General features: G+C 40.2%; 1 protein-coding gene across 1 annotated transcript in view; it reads right to left on the bottom strand.

The window, feature by feature from the left end:
• LOC142499695 (alcohol dehydrogenase 1-like) overlaps window positions 1-25,678 on the bottom strand; it is a 41,246-nt gene extending 15,568 nt beyond the window's left edge. The window contains exons 1-5 of the mRNA XM_075609466.1: window positions 25,661-25,678; window positions 17,480-17,581; window positions 16,882-17,023; window positions 2,870-2,957; window positions 1,571-1,790 (exon numbers count right to left, since the gene is read on the bottom strand). Of these exons, the coding sequence (XP_075465581.1) occupies window positions 1,571-1,790; window positions 2,870-2,957; window positions 16,882-17,023; window positions 17,480-17,581; window positions 25,661-25,678 (570 nt within the window). The remainder of the gene's footprint in view (window positions 1-1,570; window positions 1,791-2,869; window positions 2,958-16,881; window positions 17,024-17,479; window positions 17,582-25,660) is intronic.
• Between the last annotated feature and the right edge of the window lie 1,762 nt (window positions 25,679-27,440).

Here is a 27,440-nt window from a genome sequence, read left to right as displayed (position 1 = left end):
GGAGCCCAGCGCCATTGATATAACATATTTTGCATCTATCTCTTCTGACCGTGGGTGTCAGAGTTATATCCCAGGCTGCGGGCCATTATCAGGTTATTTTATTAGCGCTACCTTTTCCGTTTTGTTTAGATCCTCTCACGGTAGCAAAGTGCACAGGCAAAGATCCATATCCATCCGCTCCAAGAAAAAAGTAGAACTCACCAGCAAGAAAATTAAAACCTAATTTATTAGACTACATAAAAAAACAAAATAAACAAACAGTACAAAGTACTCTCCAAAATATATATGTCCAAAATGTTTGGTCCGATATTAAGTAGGAGAGTACTTTGTACTGTTTGTTTATTTTGTTTTTTATGTAGTCTAATAAATTAGGTTTTAATTTTCTTGCTGGTGAGTTCTACTTTTTTCTTGGAGCAGATGGATATGGATCTTTGCCTATGCACTTTAATTCCATGTAAATGTGCAATTCTCATCTAAGCCAAACGATTTGATTTAGCTGAAGGCTTTCCTGTGATAACCACTCTCCCTCAACCACCCCATCCCATTTTTAGCTTGTATATAGTTATTATTTTTATCTTATTACAAATGATTAAAAGTTATATCTTAATGTCATAACCATTACTATTAGTTAACTCTAAGTTACATTAACCCACTTTCACACTCTAAGACACAGTGTTATTGGACACTCAGAGTGCACTTTATGAAAGGTTATCTTTATCTCTTGATCTTATACTTAAATACAGTGTATACAGTAATCTCTTTAGGAATGCTCTTTTATAAGGGCATACAGTACTAAATAGGTAAAGAAGTAGGGGGTTTCAAAGATCACATCAACTGAATCAATCTCTCACGCATTGCTAAATGGCAGTCAACATTATACAGTATGAAGCTAGCAGTGGGTTTCTAATTCCATGAGTTGGCATGTAGTATTGAATACACACTAATGTAATGGAATAGTCAGCACAATGGGATGACAAGGTCAGATTCATTCATTTAACACTAACGTTTTTAATGACCTATTTTGTCTTCTTGCTCTTTTTATAGCATAGCATCCTCATCTGATTTTACTTTTAAACTGTATATTGTGTTAACTCCTTCAACTGAAGCAATTAATACATATCTATAATTGATTTATTTTCAAATGGGCAAATCAGAATGTGTGAAATTAGAACCTACCAAAGCTTACATTTCAAAACCAATTACTAAACTAAAGCTACTGTAAAACCCTTTAGATATTTTCTTAACCAAAACCCAACAATTATTTAGAACCAAAACCAGAACACCAGACCAATTGCCAGTTTCTACAGTGGAGTTGAAAGCCTTGATTGTTCGTAGACAAATAGTTTTAATTAATGTAAGTTTTCTAGTTAAATTAGTTCTATTTCTTAATTGTTTTTATTAGTTTCATCTTTTTTTGAGCATTTTTACTGATAACCTATGCTACTTAGCATTTTCCTGCTTATTTTGAATTTTATTCTCATAATTTAATAACAATTCAAAACCAAAAAATTGAAACACCAAAACAGTTCATATCTAGTTAGGTGTCTGGTTTGTTGCTGCTATCACTTACCTTGGCGGTGTTCACAGCAGAGCCATATCCTGTGGAAAACCCACAGCCAATCAAGCAGACTTTATCCAGAGGGGCATCGTCACTTATTTTAGCAACAGCTATTTCATCCACCACAGTGTATTCAGTGAAGGTGCTGGTACATGAAAAGTGATAAATCATCTTTCCCTTGCAGGTAAATCTGCTGGTGTTGTCAGACAGGAGCCCAGAGTACCTACCAATACTGTTCAAGTGAGGCAAAGACACATTTTTTTAGAAGCAATATTATTATGCTCACAATTTGAGTAATATCTCTTGCCAAAATCAGATTTCAATTCCAAATGCCAGAAAATTAGTTTGACACAAATGTCTATCTCATTCAACATTACTTTTGTTACGACTTTGAGTGATGTTGGGGGCTGCACTCCTTTAGTTTAAATACTGAATTTGGATACATTTTACAACATAAGATAAGCTGCAGTAAATCAAATATAAAAAGATTGGCCCTATTACATAATCAATAACAAGAATGCATGAAAATGCAATAAAGAAAATAGAATAGTCTGCTGTCAACCATTGCTCCAGCACCCTATTATTATCAGCCTTGACTAAGAATTCTGATGTAGGCTGGATGGATAACATGAACTTAAAAGATTGTTCAGAGAATCAAGGAGGCCGGAAAATAATTACAGAGTTACGGAATGCATAGACAAGATTCAGACTACTTGCTCTTGCTTGTCAAGTGAGGGGATTAGTAGTGAAATATTTCCCAGCATCTGAAAACACCTGTGAAGATTTGTTCATCTCTCAATAACATGCACTGGGAAATGGCAACATGTATGAGGGCGAAAACAGCTGGGTAGTAGGGATGCTACCTAATTTGTCTACATAATTAATAGGGAGAAATGACAACAGAGCTGCAAGTCCTTCAAACTTTACACATAGAAAATCTGTTTTGGACCTACAAATACAGTGTAGTTTCCTTACTGCAGCTCCCAAAAATATACAGTGCAGTATTTGTTAACACTGGTTAAATTGTGTCTTACTTTTTTACTCTGAGGGCATTGTGACTCTCATTCCATCTTTAAATACAGTTAATATAGAATTCATTTTTTATCACACTAGCATTTCCAAAACCCTAAAGGGTGTCCAAGTCTGCTGGTTGTAAAACTTTAAATATATATATATTTTTGTTATTAACCAGGTGCTACCTCATGTCCTAGTTTTGCACAAGATTTGAACCCAGGGGACCTTCATACATAAGTCTCCACTTATGATGTTTGTATGGGGTTGAGATAAAGAATAAGAAGATTAAAAACAAACTCATTTTTATAACATAAGTTGCTCTTCGGATTTATACAACATCTGCATTGTCCACACTGAGGAATAACGAGCGGGATGACTTTGTCTCCTAGAAAAACAAAAACAATATGTTATAACTGAAAATTGAACAACTTATGGTGCTAAAATTAAAACAATAAAAGCTTTTAGTAAGGACATCAATGTTCTGATTCACCATCTAAAACAAGTGGTCACATTCAACATTTTGACACGGTCATTGTCTCAATGTCTTGTAATTTTTGCATTTAATCTTTGAAAACATACTGCATAAACCATGTGATAAACTAATGCACTACTCTTTATTGCATCCGTCTTACAACTTTCATTCTTTCTACCCATGATTAATAAGAACAGTCCGAGGCGGATATAGATCAAGGCTAAAGTGGAGAAATTCTGGGGCAAAATAATATGCACCTGAGGTTACAGTACAGTATGTATCAAAGTATCCCGACTGCAAAAGTGGGGCAAACACACTGCACCAATTTTATCATAGAAAAAGATTCCATACCAATGGCATTTTTTACTTTCAGAAATGTGGCAGAGTATTTTTTTGCTGCAGGTTTATCTCATTTTGCATCTGGGTTAATTTGTTGCATATTTGTAAAAGAATCCCATTGAAATCAATGAGATTTTTTTTAGCCCCAGAATTGTGCCACTATTGCTTTGATACATAGACCACCGAACTTTTAAGATGATTTAACTTTACTTTATACTAAACATTTATCATAAACAGTACCTTTTTGCATAACTTTGCTTTTTTTATTTTGTCCATAATCTATGGTGATGTTTTGAACATATTTAGGAAATGTTTATATTTTCTATGTTATTTTGTCTGCACGTTTTATTTCACTCTGTCTTTTTAATCTTAATGTTCTGAAAAGAAGGTAAGGATTCAACTGAGTATTCCTTATATAAACCAGAATTACAAAGTTAATGTGGCTTCCGTTGTAGTTGCAATGTAGACAAAAGAGATTTTAGGGTGGAGAGTTTTATTGTTTTTAATTGGATTTTAATTACTGTAGTACTGTCAGCGTCTTCACAAAGTTTCTGGCGGTTGTTTTCTGATTGACTCTCTGCTAGTTAAAACCTGCTGCTGGATTAGTTCGGGAACCATAGAAACTTGTGTAAGAGATCTAATAAAGTGGTGTTTCTCACTTTCACTGCAATGCATCATCACCTGCATGGAAATGTGAGACCTTAAAGAGGCAATTCAAGCGATTGTTTTTGCAAATTTCTTTATTTTTAACATACTGTACAGTAGAATTGAAGAAGACGGTCTCTGGAGCTGAACCACATTCATTTCAGATCCGGGGACCCTGTGTTTCCAGAGAAACTTACCTGCAAAGGGGGTGCCAGTCGGTGCTCCACTTGGCTAGCAGGGGTCATGTAGGCACGGAGTTTAAAACCTCCCATACCCTACAGGCCAATAGAAGACCGATCTGTGACATGCGAGCTTTAAACTTTGCTGTGATATCGGCATCCCCTTTGGAGTTATATCTCAGAAAGAATGTGGTCCCTGGAGCTGAAACTAATGGGGTTCAGATCCGGAGATCATCCACCAAACCTCTGTTAAATTAATATTATTATTAATGTAGCCATGTATAAAATGGAATACAGTTCTTTCTCATGCTGGCAGTAAACCTGGTAAGTATGCAGGATTGCCAGCATCAATCATGGAGGCTTGCTCTCACACCCTGGAGAGGTGTCATATGTACACAAGGGGAGTGGTAACATGCTCGGTAACATGCTCTGTGTCCACCGTTAGTGGCACAAGAGGTGTGGCTGGTTTTCTGAGTCTATATAAGACACAGAACTGCCAAAAGTTAGAAGTTCAATAGTGTTGGAGAGATGGTTAATCAGTAGTTCTACAGAGTGCAAGATTATGAGTGTCTGCAGTAGTTAGGCTGTCAGATTCAATTGATAGCATATCCTACACTGTGTTCAGGGATCTGACACAGATGGTGATCTCCCTTATGGGAGAGGTGACCCAACTCTTTTAAGAGGCCAGGAACTTCTGAGAGGGATGCACTATATGGAGATGAGCTGCTAGACTGACCGCTGTGAGGGGCAGTCTGCCTGAAGATGCTAATAAAGATGCCCAGTTTCACAAGACCCTTTCTGTGTATCTGTGGAGTCATTACACAGAAGGAGGCACCACAGAGGAGGTCCTCATCAGACACATCCCCCTGCAGCGGCAGAGATCCTGAAGAGGTGGAGGTGCTGCATCGGATGTGAGTAAGACTCAGACCACACTACCTCAGATGCCTGTCATGCTGATATCCCCGCTACCATCAAGCGGGAGACTCAGGAGTCCTGTAAGCCAGCAGGTGCACCACACAACATACATACATGTAATGGGGCTAGCAGACCACAGGGGCCAATGTGAGATTGGGTGGGGTCCCGTAAAACTGTTACATTAATAATAATAATAATAATAATAATAATAATAATAATAATGATACAGATCAACTCCCTTATAACGCTGTGCTTGGGGTCCAAAGAATCGCATTGCGTTATAAGCGGATCGCATTAGAAATAATGTACAATTGTATGCATGGTACAATAAAGTATTTAAGATACCAATAATCGTGTTGTAAAGTATTCATAAATACAAAAATTGGGAGCCACGCTTGCATCGCGTTATAAGCGGATTCGCGTTAAAACGGGATTGAATTGTAATTAAAAAAAATGAATACATTGTTTCTTTAAATGTATCCTCTGCAGAAGAAAATGTTTTGGAATACATCTCTACTACAGTATGAAACAGTATTAAAACACGATTTAAAGCAAATTTCATTATGTACAGCCTCAGGTAGTAGGAGGAGATCATTGACTTGTTCTAGTCCATTAAAGCTGCAGTTCAATCTTTTTAAAAAAAAAAAATTTTTTACTTCAATAGTTTCATGTGGGCAATCTCTACTTACCTAAAGAACTGCATAGCTGCAGGTCAATTCGTTCTCCATGTATTGATCAGCGAAATTTGGTGACATCATTATAGCTGGCATAAGTTTTTCTTCTGCTTCTGTCAGTCAGTGGAAGCTCATGAATATTCATGAGCACTCCTGCACTGACATGTGCTAGAGGGAGGGCAGGGCTGACAAAGGGGTGTGCCAGGGCTTGTGACTGGACAAGACGGGCAGTGCCTTAGCAAATGGTTGTTAAAATAGAATACAAGAAAATTGGTCTTTCAAAGTTGTTTTTTTAAAAACAGAAAATGCTAAAAGTATTTTTTCTTACTACAGAACAGATTTATTAAAAAAAAACACACGCAGGATATTGACTGAACTGCAGCTTTAATTACTTTACTGTTTCTATAAGTTTTACCTTGGATATGTTACATACATACTGTATCAGGCATACTACCCCAGAAATGTGCTACTTAACTGCTTACATACTGTAAGAATATGAATATACAGTATACAGTGGCGGCCGATCTGAGTCTAAGTTGGCTAGATCCGCGGCTCTCAGATTAACCGGGTTATGTGCATTTTTTTGTCGTTTTCGCCCGGAGTGAACTGCGTTATTTTCGCGCTCGTGATATTAGCATTTTATTCTCGCTGTCTGCAATACTGCAATGTCGTGTAAAAACTCAGGGCGTTTGCGAGCTGTTGTCTTGGAAGTCTAATACCTTTGCGGTTCAACCTACGTCAGTACACAGTCTGTGTGTGCCCGCGCAGTAATTGTACATTTGCATATTTAAAGTGTACATGCATTTGCAGTGCTGTTCTGCAGTACAGTATGTCTCAGTATGTCTCATTTTAAAATTGTTGAAACGCATAGGCGTGTACTGTAACAGTGTCACATTTCACCATATACAGCGCTCTCCCCTCGCTCAGGATAATTAACTGCACTGCAGGGTATTTCAACTTCTTATCTTCTCTACAATGCAGTACATCTCTCCCACACCATTCCTTTGAACGTGTGTCTGGTTTCAATCACATTCCTGCTTGACAGCAGGAATTTACTGCGCATGTGCCTGTAACTTCGCCCACCACTGCTTGCTTGCCTGAGTGAGTGACCAAAAAAATGTAAAAAAAAAATTTTATTGTAATTTTTTTTTTTCTCCCAAGCCTGCAAAAACCATCTTACGGTATTATGATATTCAATCTGTGCTGTAGCTTTTGACTGCGACCCTGTGCGTTTGACTGCACATGGTTGATTTGTGTGCTTTTTACGTACTGTATTTGGGGGTGTATTATTCTGATGAACTGCCTTTTGAAATTAAAGTATGTCTGTAGCTTTGAACTTCATGCAGCTGTACCCTGTAGCCCCCTCCCCCACGAACGCTAGCTCAAGGATTTGAAATTCCACGCAGTTGTTAATTTTCTGAATCTTGCCATTGTGTTCTTAATCCGTCCATAGCCGAGCTACAAAGACTCACTGCACCTACGTGTAATCCTTTTTGAGATGAGAGCTGCTTACTGCGCATGAGTCACCCAACCCCCCCCTCTCCTCAGAGTCGTTAATTTACTGAATCTTGCCATTGTGTTCTGAATCCGTCCAAAGCCGAGCTACAAAGCCTCACTGCGCCTGCGTGTAAACCTTTTTGAGATGGGAGCTGCTTACTGCGCATGAGTCACCCAACCCCCCCCCCTCTCCACAGAGTCGTTAATTTACTGAATCTTGCCATTGTGTTCTGAATCCGTCCATAGCCGAGCTACAAAGCCTCAGTGCGCCTGCGTGTAATTCTCTTTGAGATGGGAATTTTGAGGCTTTGTTTACGGCAACGCTTTGGAAAATCCCTTCTCGAATTTGATTTGCACAGAGCATCACCTCTCTATGCACCTCTGTGTAATCCTCTTTCGGATGGGAGCTAGTTTATTCCTGCTCATGCGCCTGTAACTTCACCGAATACTGCTTGCTTGAGTGCCCCCCCAAATTTTTTTTAATTATGATTTGTTAACTGTTATTTTATTCACAAGCCTGCAAAAACAATCTTGATATTACGATATTAAATCTGTGCGTTTGCCTGCACATGGTTGATTTGTGTGCTTTTTATGTACTGTATTTGGGGGTGTAGGGATCACATTACAGTATTATGATGAACTGCCTTTTGAATTGACTGTACTCTACAGTATGTTATTTCTTTGAACTGCTGCACAACTAATCCTTCATCCCTCCCCCACGCACACACAAACTCTTATCGACAGACACCTCCACAGTCATTAATTTTCTGAAGTTAATTAGTCATTGTGTTTTTAATCCGTCCCTAGCCGAGCGTCAATCGCCTCACTGCACCTGCGTGTACTCTAATCCTTTTAGAGATGGGAGCTTGCTGCTTACTGCGCATGAGTCACCCAACCCCCTCTCTCCACAGAGTCGTTAATTTTCTGAATATTGCCATTGTGTTCTTAATATGTCCATATCAGAGTTACAAAGCCTCCGTGCGCCTACGTGTAATCCTCTTTGAGATGGGAGCTAGCTGATTACTGCACATGACTCACCCCACCCCCCTCTCAACCTTTTGAGACTTTGTTTACGGTAACGCTTTGGAAAATCCCTTCTTAATTTTAAAATGTAAATCTGATTTGCACAGCATTGTGAGAATTGAGAGTTAAAAAAACCATTAACTGATTCATGTTTTTTGTCATTCATTCTTATTCATTGGTGTACTGTAGGGGTGGGGGGGGGGGTTGTGGTTGTTGTCAATGATTATGATTAGCAGGAATGTGAATAAATATTTATTTTATTTTATCAGGAACCAAAAAATACAAATATAAAAATAATCATGAATAATACATAATGCAGTCTTTATTAAGTTCTTCTGGCAGATTGAAATTGGATACACATTTAGAAAACATTTGTAAAACATGGGGAAACATGAATAATGCACATTTATAAGAATATTATTTAATAATATATACTGTAATGTATAATATATATATATATATAGTAATATTATTTTTTCCGTCTTTATCTTGTTCCTCATTCTGTGTACAGTACAGTAGTTCATTGAGAGAGGAGAGGTTTTGTGTACATCATTACTGCTGTTTATATACTGTACATTTTACTGTACAAACAGATTAGACTGGACACAACACCCCACCTCCCCCCAGGCCACCCTTTTTTCCTGAAACGACAAGAAAACAAAAATTGTATTATGGCATTGTGTGATGTGTAGTACTACTGTACATGGCTGGTGCTGCTTTCTCTGGAAAGAAAAAAATTGAGCAGTTAGTAGGCAGTTACTGTAGTACAGTCAAACTAGTCTATACTGGAACTACTGTATACTCTGACTACTGTTAAATACTATGTACTGTAACCTGATGGCTGGTACTGCTCTCTCTGTAAAGAAAAAACTAACTACTATATACTCTAACTATTGGGAAAGAAAAAATCTGTGCCATACTTACCTGTATCATACTGTACTTACAATACTACAGCACAGTACTACTTTGCTGATGCTTGCCCATTACGCGTGATCACAATGGGCTACACAGTGGCAATATGGTCTATATATTTATTGCAGCGTTCCAACGGTGAGTACATCGTTCCAAAAACTCATTATGCCTTTCAACAACTCGTTCTTTTTGGAGGGTTTCGCCACTTTCCGGATATGGTCCTTCAGCTGATGCCAGACCATTTCGATTGGATTGAAGTCTGGCGATCTGTCATTGGAAAAAAAGGACAATTAGTTTAAGAGAGACAGTACACAGTAAAAACAGTAGGAAAAAAATGAGACACGGTTACCACACTTACTCCGCTGGCGTCTTCACCCAGTTGATACAGCGCTCAAGGGTATGCGCTGTTGACGCGGTGTGCTTTGGATCGTTGTCCTGGTAGAAGCGGCGACCATTCGGGAACTCGCGTGTGATGTATTGCACAATCTCAGGGACAATGTTGTCTTGGAAGAAAGCTTTATTCATGATTTCTATAGCAAGAAAAGAAAAGTGCTCAAAAAACTGCACAATAGTACAGTACAGTGCATACAGTAAGGCTACACTAGTAAAGTACAGTGCATAAGGCTACATTATATTTGATATATTTTACCTTCAAAGATGGCAATGCATCCTGGTCCACGCCTAGAGATGGCACCCCACACATGCAGCTTCACGGGGTATTTTGGCCGCGGCTTCAAAGATATGCGGCCTTTGATGTGGAATGCAAAGCTTGGAAATCTCTGTAGCGCCACAGTAGACTCGTCAGTGAAGATGCAATCCTGGAAATTTTCCCCACTGTCGATCCATGCCTGGGCCTGGACCACTCTTTTCATTTTGTTTGCGTCCCTTATCATGGGGTATGCTCTGTAATGACAAGGAATAAATAATTTTTGCGGTACAGTACAGTTTCCTAAACAACACTTTTACCTCCTGTACTGTCCAGTACTAACCTCACACGTCCATATTTCCTTCCAATGCTGCGTCTCATCTTCTTTATGCTGGTCTCGGATACAGTGAGATTGTGATTTTCCTGCAGAGTGTATTTGACCCTTCATGCACTCTTCTCATCATTCTCCTCACTTATTTTGTCCACCAGAAGAGTTGTCTCCCTACAATGTAAAGAAAAACAATCCGGTAAGTAAAAATATTAGAGACAGTAGATCAACAGGGTACAATATTTTGTTCTATTAATATGCAGCAATATAAAACTCTTGTAATATAAACATAAATATAAAAAATATATATACTGTTTTAATATAAATATAAATATACAAAATATATATACTGTTGTAATATAAATAGAAATATATAATATATATACTGTTTTAATATAAATATAAAAAAATATAAACTGTTATAATATAAATATAAATATAAAAATATATAAACTGTTGTAATATAAATATAAATATAAAAAATATATACTGTTGTAATATAAATATAAAAATATATATACTGTTGTAATATAAATCTAAATATAAAATATATTTATACTGTTGTAATATAAATATACAAAATATATATACTGTTGTAATATAAATAGAAATATACAAAATATATATACTGTTGTAATATAAATATAAATATACAAAATATATATACTGTTGTAATATAAATAGAAATATACAATATATATACTGTTTTAATATAAATATAAAAAAATATAAACTGTTATAATATAAATATAAATATAAAAATATATAAACTGTTGTAATATAAATATAAATATAAAAAATATATACTGTTGTAATATAACTATAAAAAATATATATACTGTTGTAATATAAATATAAATATAAAATATATATATACTGTTGTAATATAAATATACAAAATATATATACTGTTGTAATATAAATAGAAATATACAAAATATATATACTGTTGTAATATAAATAGAAATATACAAAATATATATAATGTTGTAATATAAATCAACAGAAATAACAAAAATAGTAGATACAGTACTGTAGGTGTATAGTATATTTTTTGATCTAATTTTTTTTAAAGTTTTATAAATATACTTACGCGTTAGTTACCCTTGGTGCCCTTTTGCGTTCTCGTTTTTTTCCGTGTGCATGATAGCTCACGGTGGTTGCTGGCACAACAAGGCCAGAAGTAGCTAACCAGCGTTGGATAGCAGCAATTCGGTGTCCGCTCGTGTACATCTCCTTAATTTGCATGCTGAGATCCTTGGAAATCTTTTTAAAAACCATTGCTGCGAGTAGAAAGAAATACAAACACAAGAATGTATATTCAATGTTTAGTCGATGTGTATTCAATGTGCAGTAAATCCACAAAATGGATGGTGTATTTATACGGTAATGACTTACATTAGAGTACGCCCACTTTCAACACCCTTACCTCGCTGCCATGCATAAAAGGTTACACACTTTACATAGCCCACCACTCGATAATCTTTATCTGAAGTTGCCCTTGTCCAGATACTGCATTACTGTATGCCATCTGCTTCCATGGATCAACCCCGATTCTACGGACGCAGGAACCCACTCACCTCTGCCGTGCCTGTCAAGCAGAAAAAGCAAAAGGCGGTTGCCGTTTCCACGCCAAGGCAAAAGCGACAGACTAAGGCTAATAAAGAAAACCTTCTGCTTACCCCAAAGGTTAAGGGTTTTCATAGATGTCAGCCTTATTATGTCAAGAAGAAATACGTTGATGTACTCTCGACGCAAAATGATTGGCAGCCAACCCACCGAACCCGCAGACCACTTCCTCACATACGCTTCGACGACTCTGCTGCTGCTATCCCGGAAATATTCAGCCCGTCTTCTCCACCCCTCGTCCTCAACGATGCCTCCACCCTCCCGGAAACCCACAGGCTATCCTATCCGACGACGCTGCCTCTGAAATCCACTTTCTCCTTTGCTCTTAGACGACTCTGCTTCTCGTCCGGAAATCCAAAGGTCACTTTCTCCATCCCTCTTCGACGACGCTGCCGCTTCTCCTCTACCGGATATTCACAGGTCACCTCCTCAACCCTTCTTCAACGACGCTGCCACTTCTCTCCATGGAACCCCCATCTCATCCTCTGTTGCACCTATCCACCCAGATGTCCACACGCCATGCACAAGAAGCAGCTCGTTAGATCGGATGCTGAATGGGATAAGTGGGGATCTCCCCGGGAACTCTATTGTGCTGGCAAAGATAAATCTGCTTCTGGAGACAATGCTAAATGTGGAGCAACGGATGCTACATATGGATCAATGGATGATACATATGGATCAACGGATGCTAGATATGGGTCAACGGATGCAACATATGGATCAACGGATGGATCGACGGATGGAGAAGATTGAGGCTGACATAGCGGGTATACATCATTTACTCAGTGTTAATGCCCCTGTTTCCCCGACGCCAGAGCAGGGGGGTGACATGGATGTGATGAATGGGAGCATAAACCCCCTTCCATCACCAAGCGCACCCCCTCCACCAGAAGATGTAGTGTACATGTATGCCGTTGAGGAGGACATGACAACCCCATCAAGACCACGCCAGGAGACAACACGGCGACCAAGACCGGAGGAAAGCTTCCTCCCAGAAAACCTACCATCGCCCGTCGCCTCAAGCACACCCGCTCGCAGAAGATCTACATTCGCTTGCATCGATATGGTGCCTGACATCACCCTGTGCGATCTGCCACCGGCGCTCAAGGAGAAGTATAGGGTGATGAGTGCTGGTGCACCCCACAAGTATGCCTTGTTACTTTTTAAGCACCATGTTCCCCACTCGTTGTACTGCGACTGGGCCTTGAGAGTGAACTACGAAGGAAAGCGCTTAAAAAAGGCGCTTCCTGCCAATTTAAGAAAGAACATTCTGAATGAAATGCGGTGCTTTTATCCAATTAAAGATCCTGTAATGAAAGGCATTCGAGAGTGCATTAATGGCGATTTGCTCCATGCAAGGAATTGGCCATGGACGGACAATGTGGTGGAATTTCTGGTTTAATCACGGGAACTGTAAGATCATAATGTTGTGCTGAAATGTTTTAACTTTTTGTACACATACACTGGACCTGCACAATTCCAGTCCCTGAGGGTTGTTCTGAAAACCGGGCCTGTTTGCTGCCCTCGAGGACTGTAGTGGTGCAGGTCTGACTGACAGTTTTGCACACCATCCCATTGTACTGTATATGTTTCTTTAATAAAGGAGATGTTGTGTTTTGTATACTGTATTTTATGAATAAAGATTTTTTTTAATCACAGGTAAGACCATACTGTTGTGCTGAACTGTATTGTACATGTTTTGACCTGCTGTACTTAAATAAAGGAGATGTTGTTGTGTGTTTTTTAACTTGTATTTATACAGAAATGTTTTAACTTGGTGTACACACACACAGGACCTGCACAATTCCAGTCCCTGAGGGCCGCAAACAGGCACGTTTTTCAAGGTTGTCCTGAAAACCGGGCCTGTTTTCTGCCCTCAAGGACTGTACTGGTGCAGACTGTTTTGCACACCATCCCACTGTATATGTTTTGACTTGCTGTTCTTTAATAAAGGAGATTTTGCGTTTTGTATATTTTATGAAGAATTTGTTTTTAAAACATGTGACTGTAAACCATACTGACTGACATAAATGTTTTCACAACTGTAGCAGTAAACCATACACCTGTTGATGTTTTGATGTTTTGAATTGCTGTACACTTAAAATGTTTCTACATTGTACAGTATTTGTAAATAAATGTTTTTGTACTTACTCCACCAATAAAAGAACATGTTGAAAGATCTGGCTGCCTTGGCTAGCTCAGACAGATATTCCAGGGATGAGCAATGCAACCATTTGGCTTTAATAGGATAAAGTGGGTTTTCCTTGGATGCGCAGCGCGGGATGCCGACAAGACGCGAAGAACGGACAGTAGGCCCCCCTACAGGGATCCAGGAACAAGCGGGTACATCAGCACATGTGGATATACGCAAAATGGAAAGCGTCAGTGGCGATCAACGGATCGATGAGAATAGGAAGAGACGTGGCATACCCTTCTCTAAACCCCCCCTTTCTTCCCCCCCTCCTTTTTTCGTTCATGTCCTGATGTCTTCCCATCCCTTTGTCTGTTAAATGTTGTATGTCCTGAATGGATTTTGTCTCCCCTGTTATGGCAATAACATTTTGATTGTATGATATTTATGCAAAAACCAATAAATAAAAAGTTAAAAAAAAGAAAATACAGTGTTTCTAGAACGTACACTACTGTCCAGGCACACTGTACTGTATACTGTAGGCATGCTCAGTACAAGAGTATTAAAAAAAAATAGAAGACACATTCTGTACTGTACTGTACTGTATGTACTGGCACTGTATAGAAGACATACTGTATGTACAGTACTGTAATACATGTAGAATAAATGCATAGTTTTTATTTTTTCGGGTTTATTACACAGTACAGGCATACCCCGGTTTAAGTACACTCACTTTAAGAACACTCGCGAGTAAGTACATCTCGCTCAATAGGCAAACGGCAGCTCACGCATGCGCCAGTCAGCACGCCCTGAACAGCAATAATGGCTCCCTACCTGTACCGAAGGTCTGCGCAAGCGGAGAAACTATAGAGCCTGTTACAAATGCCTTATTTACATCAGTTATGCACGTATATGACGTTTGCAGTACAGTACATGCATCGATAAGTGGGGAAAAGGTAGTGCTTCACTTTAAGTACATTTTCGCTTTACATACATGCTCCGGTCCCATTGCGTACGCTAATGTGGGGTATGCCTGTATACTGTTTATAAAAAAGTATTTTATACTGTACGGCCGGAAAACATCAGCATACTGTTCCAGGTACAGTATTCTATCCTAATCAATAACAACGGCAACTAAACTGTAGACTCCGGTGTGCAGGCATTAGCGATATTATCCATCGAAATCCCTCCATTAGCCGTTTTCTTTTCTGAGGAAAAACAAAAAGGAAAGTTTTACTGTAATGGTAAGCCCCCTAAAGAAGTTCCCAGCCAGTCCCACCAATAATTTTCTCGGGGGGCGTCTCCTGTTCAAATGCGCATGCACCTACCGTCGATGTAATGACACGCATATGCGTTTCAAGAAGGTTCCAATGTGCATGCGCCTAGCGTTCCACCAATTGTTCAGTATCTGCAGTACAGTACTGTAGAAGCCGCTCAGCCAATGATAATGCTTACAGGAGAATCGCTTGACTTTTGAATCGCACCAATATTGATACTGTATTGTCAAAATAAAAAAAACACAGAAAATAATACGGCAACAATACTCACTATAGAATTTCCCATTCAGCTGGCGCCGGCGCCGGTCCACTGCCAGTCCAGTGTTCTTGATCATCCACGTCGATAGTTTGCAGCGGGACTAGTACACCTGTAGTCAGCTGATGAGGCTGGAAATTGCTTAGCTACATGCAAGCTTGATCGAAACTGCACGCAAAATCCGGCTCAGGCTCAGGGTTGTCACTGACGGCGGCACCGTCATTGGAAGCCGGTGCTGGTGCATTGCTTGGCAGCAACTGTAATTTTTTACTTGGTTTTAACACGACCCTTCGACTTTTGCCGTCATCATGATCATAGATACAGGAAAAAGCCGGTGATACACACCAATACCATCCAACAAATTGTGGCTCAATACGATAAAAACAGGGATCGCTACATAACCTTTTCCTTATTGCACGCTTGCACGTATGAGGAGCTGGCGAAAATTTGTAAAAGTTATAGTTTTCGATAAAATACTGATAAATTTGAACAACTGTTGCCATCTTATCATCTGTTGCATTAATCGCGGCCCATATCAAATACGCGTAACTTCTGTCGGGTTTTTGGAAAACGGACTGCATTTGAACACTCATGGCGGGCGGCGGGTCTCTGGAGAATACTGTAACCGAAACTGGTCTTTGTCTTTCTTTAATATGAAAAGCCTAAATTGATCCATTTTTGCAACCTATTCCTTCAGTCTCAAGGCCAAGTTACAATAGCACACTGTGGTATCTTTTTTAAACGAAACACCTGCAAGTCGACACATTACTGAAGCGCATGCACATTACAATTCATGAATATCTGCCATCTGGCGGACACGTGAAGAATTGCAACCTATTAAATCCGAACCATTCTCAATAAACGCATCAACCGCGCGTCAAACGCGCATGACCCGTGGCTGAGAACGCAAAATGAATGCGGCATGCTCCAGGTGAAGTGCGTCGCATTCCAGGAAAAATCCAGGGAAAAACCGGCGATGTGTTAGACTCAGATGAGCCGCAGCAGTATGCAGCATTGAATGGTTGGTGGAGCAGGAAGAAGGCAGTTTTATTTTAACATTGGAATACAGGCCTCTACACTTTATTAAAAAATCCTGTGAAACTATGTTACTTTTAAGAGGCCTGCAATTAACTTTTTAGAAATTGATCTAATTTTAATTTAAAGTACTCACTGCTGCCAGAAAGGTTTACAATGTGTTGCCATCCAGCCAATATTTAGCTTGTGGCATAGAGCAAATGTCATTCCTCTGTGGTTTTGGTGCTTTCATAGTGGGCCGGAACAAACAAGTTAATAAGAAGCATATGCTTATTCTCTGGAAAGAAATAGATACAGTGTAATCCTAGATTTGCAGGCACTAGATTGTGCTTTTCTTCATTACTATCTTACCTCGTTTAATCTTAGTTACTCCTGCTCCCACACTCTCGATAATACCAGCAGCTTCATGACCTAAAATCACTGGAAATTTCACCTCTTTTATTTCTCCTTGGACAACATGGTCATCCGAGCGACAAATTCCAGTGGCTACAATCTGGATAAAAAATGATGAAAGTTGTATTAGAAAAAAAAGGGGGTGGGGGGAGTACAATAGTTACAAGCGGAGTTTGTTGGTGTTGCGGCATCTCTTTCCCTAATAACATGCTTAGATCAATACATCTATCTATCACATGTGATCAATCTATCACATTAGGGACTTTGGTTCCACACTATGGTGTTAAAGAGACCATGTAAGAAGAAGTTCAGCACTACAATCCCAAAGAACTGGGAATTCTTATTTAGGTAAAGGGTTGAACAATATTGATCTACCACTGGAATATACTATTAAGTCATCTTCCCATGGAGAATTGACTGAGTTGTGTCGAGTACTTTTAGATCCAAGCAACACATTGTATAGGTTTACATACAGGGATGAATAATTACAACATTTGACATTAAATATACAGTATAAACATGTTTAAGTATAACATGTACAGTATAAGAGCTTCACCTTTATGCGAACTTCATGAGCCTTTGGTGGAGCAACTTCAATATTCTCAATACTGAATGGTTTATTAGGCTCCCAGGCGACAGCGGCCTTACATTTAATTACCTATAAAACATAAAGCACACATTGACATTTAAATGCAACTGCAATAAAAAAAATATTAATATTATGGAGGCCTAATTTTGTTAATTGTCAAAAGTGCCTATGACCAACAACATTTGTGACACACTGTCACTTTACACATTTCCACAGTCCTTTAAATATGTGGTGGAAGAACATTAAATAAATGTCATGGTTGTTAGTTTCTTGCAAACTCAAATATATTAATGCAGAAATCGCCTCTGAAAGGCTATAAGTTTAACACATCTAATGTTAGTACAGTATCTTACTCCCTAAGCATTTTCAGCACTTTAAAAATAAATATATACTGTACTGTAAATCTCCAGTGTTGAAAAATAATGATTTTCATAATCATGCAGCTTCTAGGTTACCCTAGAATTCTTTAGACTGCAATTCTGTGCCGATAGAGAGGCTCCCTGTGTGGTGGTAGTTCCAAAGACAGTCAGAACAGCATGTGCTCCACGCACCGACAGTCATCTTAAAGGCAATTGAAGCAAAGCCATTCTGATTGGCTGTGCTTTCATTGCCTTTAAGTGACGTCATAATTTTTTTTTCTCGGCCAAAACACATCATTTTCACGTCCGGGAACCATGCTGAAAATGTGACGTCATAGGCCTTTAAAAGCCTACTGCACCGACACACTTTATTCGAGCAAATACCCGGTATGTACCTGGCAGATACCTGGAATGCGCCACTCCTAACCTCTGACAAGCCCCGTTGCATTTGCCTTCCCAGCCTGGGTTCATGCCTGGCTGATGGGCGGCTGATCTGTTAAATGATAATGATTAGGATTTAATAGGCTGCAATGCTTCGCGTGTCTACCAGATGGCATAAATTCATGAATTGTAATGCAGTTTATATATATATACTGTGCAGTATTGCAGCCAGCGGGAATAAAATGCTTCAATCCCTGCTTGGAAAATAACTCAATGTACTCGGGCAGAAAACAGTCACAAACCTCAATACACCCGGGTATATCCGAATTCGTGGGACTAGCCAAGCTCGAATAAAGTGTGTCGCCAGTGTATGTCGTCTCATTTTGAAGCAAGACCCCAAGGAGGGAGGACCTCCTACAGAAGAAGAAGGCCAGGGCGTGGCCGTAGAAGACAAGAAGAAGACCCCGGAAGAGAGCAGCAGATAGAAGAAAGAAGAATACAGATGAAGATGGATTACAAATAGAAGACCCGTGGATTGTTTTGGATTTTTAGTTTAATGTTTATTATTTTATGGTTTGTTATTTTATGGGTTCCTGTGCCTGGTGGATTGGTTCGAGAGTAAGCTGTTCAACGGGAGTCGGTGAGTGGGTCAAGTAATGGTAAGTGAACAAAAGAAATGTATTTTATTTAACTTGTTAATTTTTTTAAAAGCTTTTTTAACATGTGTATTTCTTTATTTTTGGTATATCATTTTTTGCCACTATATGTATGTATGTATGTATGTATGTCTAGATCGATATATACATACAGGGTAAGAAATGATGTTGTTTTAAAAGCTTGCTTTGCTGTGTTTTAAATTAATTTGGCTATGCTGCTATTCTTACATGTGTGTATAATGTATTTTAAAATTAGATAGATGTAATTGTTGCTATTGTATGGTGTACTTTAGGTCAGGGTCAGGCTTGCTTTTCTTTATTGTATTATTGTTGGTACTTATATTTTTTCACAGGATAAATTGTTCTGTTCAACGCTTGAATTAGTTAATTGTTTAATTGTTAGGGATGGAATGTAAATTGTTTAGGGATGTCATTAATGAATGCTAATTGATTTATGTTTACTGGATTGGTTTAAATAGTATACTTGTTTGGAGGTATTGGTATTTTGTTTTGAATGTTATTGTTAACATTCATTTGCAGAATGTATATGGTGCATAGATTAGAGAGTAGAAAAAACAGGATATTCAGCGCTCGTGCTGTATAAAGATGTGGATAGTCCCTTTGCAGCATGCACATACAGCATCTCCCCAAAAGCTCTCAAATCAACGTGAACCACCCTGAAAAGGGGGGGAAGGCACCCTGAAAAACAAGATATTAAAAATGCACAATTGCGCACCAGGGATTAGTGGAAGGTAATTTATTAAAAAGTACACAATAACTGAGGGGATCCAACCCCACCTCAGAACAGCTGTGCAGCTGAACGGCTGAGTACCACCATGAAAAAATACTAGTAGTGACTATACCCTAAGCTGCACAGTATACAAATGACAATAAAATTCATATAAAATAAACCAAAAAAATAGTAAACATGAAACAACCTATCAATCGATTTGTTATAAAACCGCCATAGGGTTAGACACTGGCAAGGGGAAACGGACACCTACACTGAGACAGACAGCAGACTCGCGGTGTCTGCAGAGGATCCGGATCTTGGCACCGCGGGGATGGAATAAACCGCTGCTGTCTCCTGCAGGCTCCGTTACAGCTTGCCAGCAAACACGCGCAGGATGACCTGTCGTGACCTCTACGCGTTTCGCACCACGTGCTTCGTCAGGAGGTCTCCATCTTATTGATGAAGTCAGTAGTACTTTATTTATTTGAATATGCTAGTTAATGTGTTTAATAATGGGCAAATAATCTATTATCCCTATCTGGATAATAGTTATTTTGCACATTATTGTACTGGCCAGGTTTATTTTTTTTACATTCAGGGTTTGTTCCGTGGTTCTGCATGAGACCTCTGGAGACCACCTGTGGTCTCCTCGGGTATCTCACGGGTATCAGGCAGGTGGTTCCACGGGTGACACCTGCGGGGATGAAGCGGTGGCCTCACATCTGTGGGGGCACCGTGGACCCGTAGTCTGCGGGGATAAAGCGGTGGTCCCACATCCGTGGGGGCACAGTGGACCCATAGGTGTGGGGATGAAGTGGTGGTCCCACATCCGTGGGGGCACCGTGGACCCATAGTGAGCACTCGTGAGTTCCCCAGACCCCCATGGGAACCACCCGAGGCCCCGCAGACACCTGTGGGTCTGACACGGGGCTCCCAGACATCCGCAGGCCTACCGTGGGGACCCAATTGTGGCCCACGGAGACCCAAGGAGACCACCTGGGGGCCATGACGCTTGGCGGGACCCACCAACAGGCCTCCAGAACCTGTTTGAAACGAGCTGCTGGTACCCTGTAGGTCTGTCAGGTGCCCCGCCAGCCCGCCGGGGACTCGTGTGGGGCTGTGTTATTAACTCTGTTTGTAAAAGGATAAACCATGTATTTATGGGGGGGCACAGGGGGTGGGTAATGTATTTAATAAATGGAATGATGTTTAATGTGGGGCTGTGTATTGTTTTTATTGTGGGTACTGGGGATGGGGGGGGGGTATTTTCCCCAACGGTATGTGGGTAGGCCTCCCTTGTGGGTAGTGGGTGAGGGTGGTTAGGCCTCACGGGGTGGCTGGGTTAGTGTGGGAGGGTATGTAGGGTCCCTAGTGGTGGGTGAGGGTGGGTTAACCCCTTAATGACTGTAGCGGTTAATAACCGCTATGGTGATTAAGGGGTTAGGGGAGATTACATTGGATGTTTTCATTCTTGTGTCTGTTTTGCAGCAGCAGAGGGGGCATGGGCAGGATGAAGAGGAGGATGGCCTTCATCATGGCAGCCGGACATGGGTGAGTACTATATGTATTTAATGTATTGATTGGTGTTTATGTATTTAAAATGGGCACATTCACTATTATCCATTTGTGGATAATAGTAAATGTGGCCATTACTATACTGTTTGTGTTAAGGGGGGGGGGGTATTTCTTTATAAGTATGTATGTGTTTTGACATTAATTTGGGGGGGGCACATAATTGGTACTGCAGGCCTGCGGGTAACACCAGAGGGCCCCCGCCGGCCTATAGTATCATTGATGTGCATACAGTATATGTGTATGTTAGGGGTTATAGGGGTTGTTGGGGTTATATATATATATATATATATATATATATATATATATATATATAATGTCTTAGGCAGGTCTGCAACTATATATATATATATATATATATATATATATATATATATATTTAAATATATATATTTATATATATATATACATGTAGAGGTATCAGTACCGTGTTAGCCGAGCTTCAATAATCAAAAAAATAAAAAAATAAATAGATGATACCGTTCTGTGGCTAACGAAATGCTTTTATTTGTGCGAGCTTTCGAGATACACTGATCTCTTCTTCCGGCGATGTTACAATGAATGAAGCAAAAGGTAAACTTAAAAACAGTGTCTCTTGGAATGTTATCTGTGCTGTTCCTTCCCCCGGTGTGGATGTGTTTTATGGCTAGAGGTGTTAAATGGTTACTGAAAGCAAGTGAAGAAAGAGTGTGTATGTGTATCAGTGTGAATAAAAATTAATGGAGAGCCCACAGTATATACAGTGCTTTACACAAGGTGTGTGTGGAGTGGGACTGGATATAAATGGTGTGGGTGGGTGTGGAAATGTGAGACTTAGTAGCACAACTAAAAGTGTGTGTGGATACTTAGTGGTCCCTATTGGTGTATAGGGATGGAAAAACAAGGAGTATTAGTCTGTGTGAGAGACAGCTGTGTGTGCATACATATAGCACAGTATGTACAGACATGGCCTTTAGCGCTTATGGGACGAGAGTTCACTACTGTCAGTAATGACTCATAAAATTTCGATCTCTGTTTAGGCCACTGCTAAGTGTCCCGAACAGTTGCATAAATTTGTATTCATGCAACCGTCTCTCTTTCGGGGTTTTAAGATTACCTTTGAGTATGGCAACCCTCAGATCGTTCATCTTATGGCCAGAGTCAGAGAAATGTTCGCCAACTGGACTGTCTCTTGTACCGCGTGTGATACTGTGGCGATGCAGGTTCATTCTCTTGTTTAGCCCCTGCCCTGTCTCACCTATGTAGTAGCAGCCCCCTGGGCATTTCATGCACATGATGAGGTACACGACATTGCTGGAAGAACAGGTGAACCTTCCTCTGATTTTGTATTCCCGATTCCTGTGTGGTATTTGTATTGTGTCCGCTGTGTAGAGCATTGCGCAGGTTTTGCATCTTGGGTCCTGGCATGGTTTTGTCCCGCATTCAGTAGTACTGCTGAATACTTTACTCCTCACCATAATATTCTTGAGATTATGGGGTTGTCTGTATGATAATAAGGGTGCTTCAGGGAAGACCTGTTGCAGTCTTGTATCTTCCTGGAGGATGGGTTGTAGTTTCCTGGCGATCTTGCGTAGGGCTCCTAGGTGTGGGTTATATGTGACCACCAAAGGTACCCTGTCGCTTGTCTCCTTCTGTTTGTATTCAAGGAGATCACTTCTTGGTATTCTGGTGGCTATGTGAATTTGCTGGTCTACAATTCTGTGGTTATATCCACGGTTTATAAAGTCTGATCGCAAGGCTTTAATCCGCTGGTCTCTGTCTGCTGTGTCGGAGCATATCCGGTTGTATCGTAGGGCTTGACTGTAGATGGTTGCATGTTTGGTGTGTGTCGGGTAGAAGCTGTTGTCCCTCAAATAGCTGGCTCTGTCTGTAGGTTTGCGGTATACAGAGTTCTGTAGTTGGTTGTTCTTTATAGTAATGGTGGTGTCTAGGAAATGTACTTCATCCGGGGAATGGGTGAGTTTGAGGTTGATGGTCGGGTGGAAAGTATTGAAGTTGTCATAGAACTGTAGGAGGTCCTGTTCACCAGAGGTCCAAATCAGGAGGATGTCATCGATGTAGCGAAGGTATGTAAGGGGTTTCAAGTGACAGGTGGACAGAAAGTCACTTTCCAGTTTTGCGCAGAACAGATTGGCATACTGTGGCGCCAGCCGAGTCCCCATAGCGGTCCCGGTTGTCTGAAGGTATGTGTCATTTCCAAATGTGAAGTAGTTATGGGTCAGAATAAATTCGATGCATTTAGTCACTGTCTCTGTGAGTGGCTCCTGCGGTCCCAGAAAGTATCTGCAGGCTGAAATCCCATCCTCGTGGGGGATGTTGGTATAAAGTGACTCTACATCCATGGTTGCTAGTAGTGTTCCTGTTGGGAGGGGGCCAATTGCATTCAGTTTGTTTAGCAGGTCGGTGGTATCCTGGATATAGCTGGGTGTGTTCCGGACAAGTGGTTTTAGAATGCCCTCCACCCAGCCAGAAATATTCTCGGTGAGTGTGCCAGATCCAGAGATAATAGGGCGCCCAGGGTTGCCCTCTTTGTGAATTTTAGGGAGCATGTAGAATGTGCCAGGTTTTGGGTTAGCTGGTATCAGGTCCAGAATTTGTTCTCTTGTGCGGATCGGGAGTGTTTTAATGATCCTGTTGAGTTCTCGCATGTATTTTTTAGTTGGATCCTCCTGCAGTTGGGTGTAATACCTTGAATCAGAGAGTTGCCTGTGTGCTTCCCGCACATATATATATACCGATATATATATCTATTTATATATATAGATATATATATATATAGATATATCTATATATATCTATATATATCTATATATATATATATATATATATATATATATATATATATATATATATATATATATTTATTTATATTCATTTATTTATTTAGATATATTTATTTATTTATTTAGTATGGGGCTGCTGTGTGTGATTATTTTTTATTGTGGGTAGCGGGTGGGGGTGAAGGTGTATTAGCCACAATGGTGGTTGTTTAGGGCTTGCGGGTGGGTAGCGGGAGGCCTTAACCCCTTCAGCGGTATTAACTGCTACGGTCGTGAAGGGGTTAAGTGCACCTGCAACCCCCCCGCAAGCCCTAAACAAATAACAAGGGCCAAATACCCCCTTCACCCACCCCCGCTACCCACGATAAAGCTGGCAAGGTGGGTTAACCCCTTCATTGCCTTAGCGGTTAGCTGCTATGGTAATAAAGAGGCTGTACATGCATTTTTTCCTGCCTCGGATGCATGCCGGGGCCTCCGGTGCTGGTATCAGCTCCGGAGACCCACGGCATCAATCACAGACAGGAAAAAGGCCTGATTTTTTCTAAGTGTCGCCCTTGCCGATGCTTCTCCTCCACCAACTTGCCAACTTTAGTTGGCGGGCTGGATTGCCGAAAAACTCTCCATTCTGGAGTGCCGATCAGCAGCGAAAATCTGATCGGGGCTACTTGAATTCAGCCGAGTTCAAAAAGTGCCGATAAGTGGCTTATCGGCACCCGGCTGCCGATAAGTTTTTATCGGCAACAAAACTTGCCGATAATTCCCACTTATCGGCGCTTACTGAATCGGGAGGGCAAATTTGGCAAAAAAAATGGCGATAAACAGCATATCGGCGCTTACTGCATGAGGCCCATAGAGGCTGCAATCCAACGTTCTCTCTCAGCCAGGCACAGAGCAGAGAAATTAGCCTTTCCATCTACAGACAGAAATATATCAATCCACATACTATACCACACATCTGATTTTTGTGATGCCAACTATAGCATAACATGCATAGAAATCTTTCCTCTTTCGTAACACTTCCACTTTAATTCCTATTGTTTTTTTTAACCCGCTCTACAGTCCTTTTCCTTGATTTCTAGCACAGTTTTTTTTTTTCACTTTTCCATTACTTAACATGATATTTGACCATGATATACAGCTATATATTTTCTTCCTCTTGCAACTACTCTTTCAGCACATTCTCAAAAATAGCCCCAGATTTATTAAAGAAAAAACAGCAATTACTTTCAATTTGTTGCTTAACATTTTGCCCCAGTTTAACATGCAGGAGATTTTGATACATAAACACCCTATGCCAAAGGTAGCCAAACCCAGTCCTCAAGAGCTACCAACAGGTTACTGTATCAGGATATCCCTGCTTCAGCACAGGTGCAGCAGTCTTTGACTGAGCCACTGATTGGCCACCTGTGCTGAAGATATCCTGAAAACCTAATCTGTTGGTACAGGTAGCTCTTGCGGACTGGGGTTGGCTATCCCTGTCCTATACTAATGGTTTCCCTTCTTGGTTTCCTCCCTGCCTCTTGCAGTTTCCCCCCCACCCCCCTTCAATAACTACTGTATAGTATCTTGCTATCTTTGCCTTTCCAATTTACTTGTATTCAGTATCTCTTGCAATTTTTTTTCTTATTTTCTCCTCATGGCCAAAGAGCTGTGAACTTTCTGCTTACTTTCCCAGTTGTGTCCATCTGGATGCCAGGTTGTTTCAACAGGTACATACTGTAGGTCGTATTGGAGTTAAGTTGGGCTTCACAGGTATAAATGTAAAAGTTAGCAGTTTGATAACTCCTATGATTTATAATCTGAAAACTCCTGCTAACCATTTTGCAATCTTGCTGTTTACCTAAAGTAACTGAATAAAGCTCAGAATAGATTTAACAGCTCTGGCAGGTGCCCAAGGTCAAGTTCATGATTCACGCTCCTGCACACAGACACCCTAACTGCGTTACTCTGAACGTAACTTCTGACAGAGGCCTGCACTGGTCTGTCAGAGTGTGAGCCCTGCATCCAAGGACTGTGCCTATATGCTACAGGTACTTCTGTGTATTTCAGTTGGACTGTCTTGCTATATAGTTTTGCAGAAGCTACTTTTGTTGCTGTGGAAAATATTTTGCATTGGTGAATGAAAGCCAGGTTCTCTGTTCATCTGTGCTCCCGAGTCTCTAAGTGCCACCTGTTACAATAGCAAATCAGTATGTCTGTCTGAAACAGGCAAATTCTTTTCTTAAATATTCTAAGGAGCAAAAAGTGTGTACACTATCAATAAATGCTCTATGATTGGTGTACGAATAAGTAGCACACATACAGTGACTGGGGCCTGGATACAGCAAACCCTGTTAAAATGGAGTTAATATCAGACCCGGTCAAATCTGCATTTTAGTCCCACACTTTTATGATGGTACTGTATAAATCCTCACTGTGGTAATAATTTACCGGGTGCGATATTTGACCCAGAGAATTAACGTGACCATTAACAATGCATTAATCACTGCATCATGATCGCTTTAATAATATTTATTTCAAAGGCTTCTGTAATATCTACTACAAAGGTATACCACAGGTACAGGCACAGACACCAACTGGGTTAATACAATAACAAATATATATATATATAATACCTACCCCCTGGCTACCTTATTGGCCACCTTATTGGTCACACAATACATTACTAACTGCTACGGTCACCAAGGGGTTAACCTTTACCACCACCCCCTAGGAGGCCTAACAATCCACTTCGGGGCAACTACCACCTACACCCACCTCCAATATCCCTAAAAACCTAACAAACACCCTCTATACTAATGGCCAGTACCACCAACAACAAAAGTCCATTGCCCCCTCCCCATACACGTCTGGTATGTGAATGTTCAGAACTCCCCACCATCTGGGAAATTAATCCCTACCATATCCTTGTGCACCATGAAATACAGAACCTCTAATTTAAAGCTGAACTGAGCCTACAGCTGGTGCGACAGGGTCTACACATTGAGGCCTAAGCACAACCCCTGTATGTAAGTGTACGTAGAAGATTCATCTTCACTGAGCAAATCCTTCCCAGCAAGGAGATACAATATTTTGTCCCAAGACTCAGGTTCTTTCGTGTTTAATACGTTTTTGTGCTTTTAAAATAAAAAGCTCCAAATTCATTAGCAGTTTAAAGAAAAAAAAGTGTTCTAAGTTGCAATGCCAGTGTATGGTATGTGCCTGAAGCCCCTACAAATGAGTTGGAGGGTAAATTATGCGATCAGTAGAGTGATTAACCCTAAGCTGCTAGAAGCTGTGACTATACCACAGGTGTATGGGGTATATCCCTCGTAGCAGGAAACACTAGATCAACAACAGGTTGCACAGATGATTAATAATAACAAAAGGCAATGATTGACTGCAGAAATTCAACAAGTGAATTAAGTAACACCTTGCCAAAAGACTGAGTTAATGTGAAGTGATGGC

The sequence above is a fragment of the Ascaphus truei genome, chromosome 1 (assembly GCF_040206685.1).
Source record: "Ascaphus truei isolate aAscTru1 chromosome 1, aAscTru1.hap1, whole genome shotgun sequence".
Lineage (NCBI taxonomy): Eukaryota > Metazoa > Chordata > Amphibia > Anura > Ascaphidae > Ascaphus > Ascaphus truei.
Note: the sequence above shows the minus strand (reverse complement) of the source record. Positions and strands in the feature narration are given on the sequence as shown.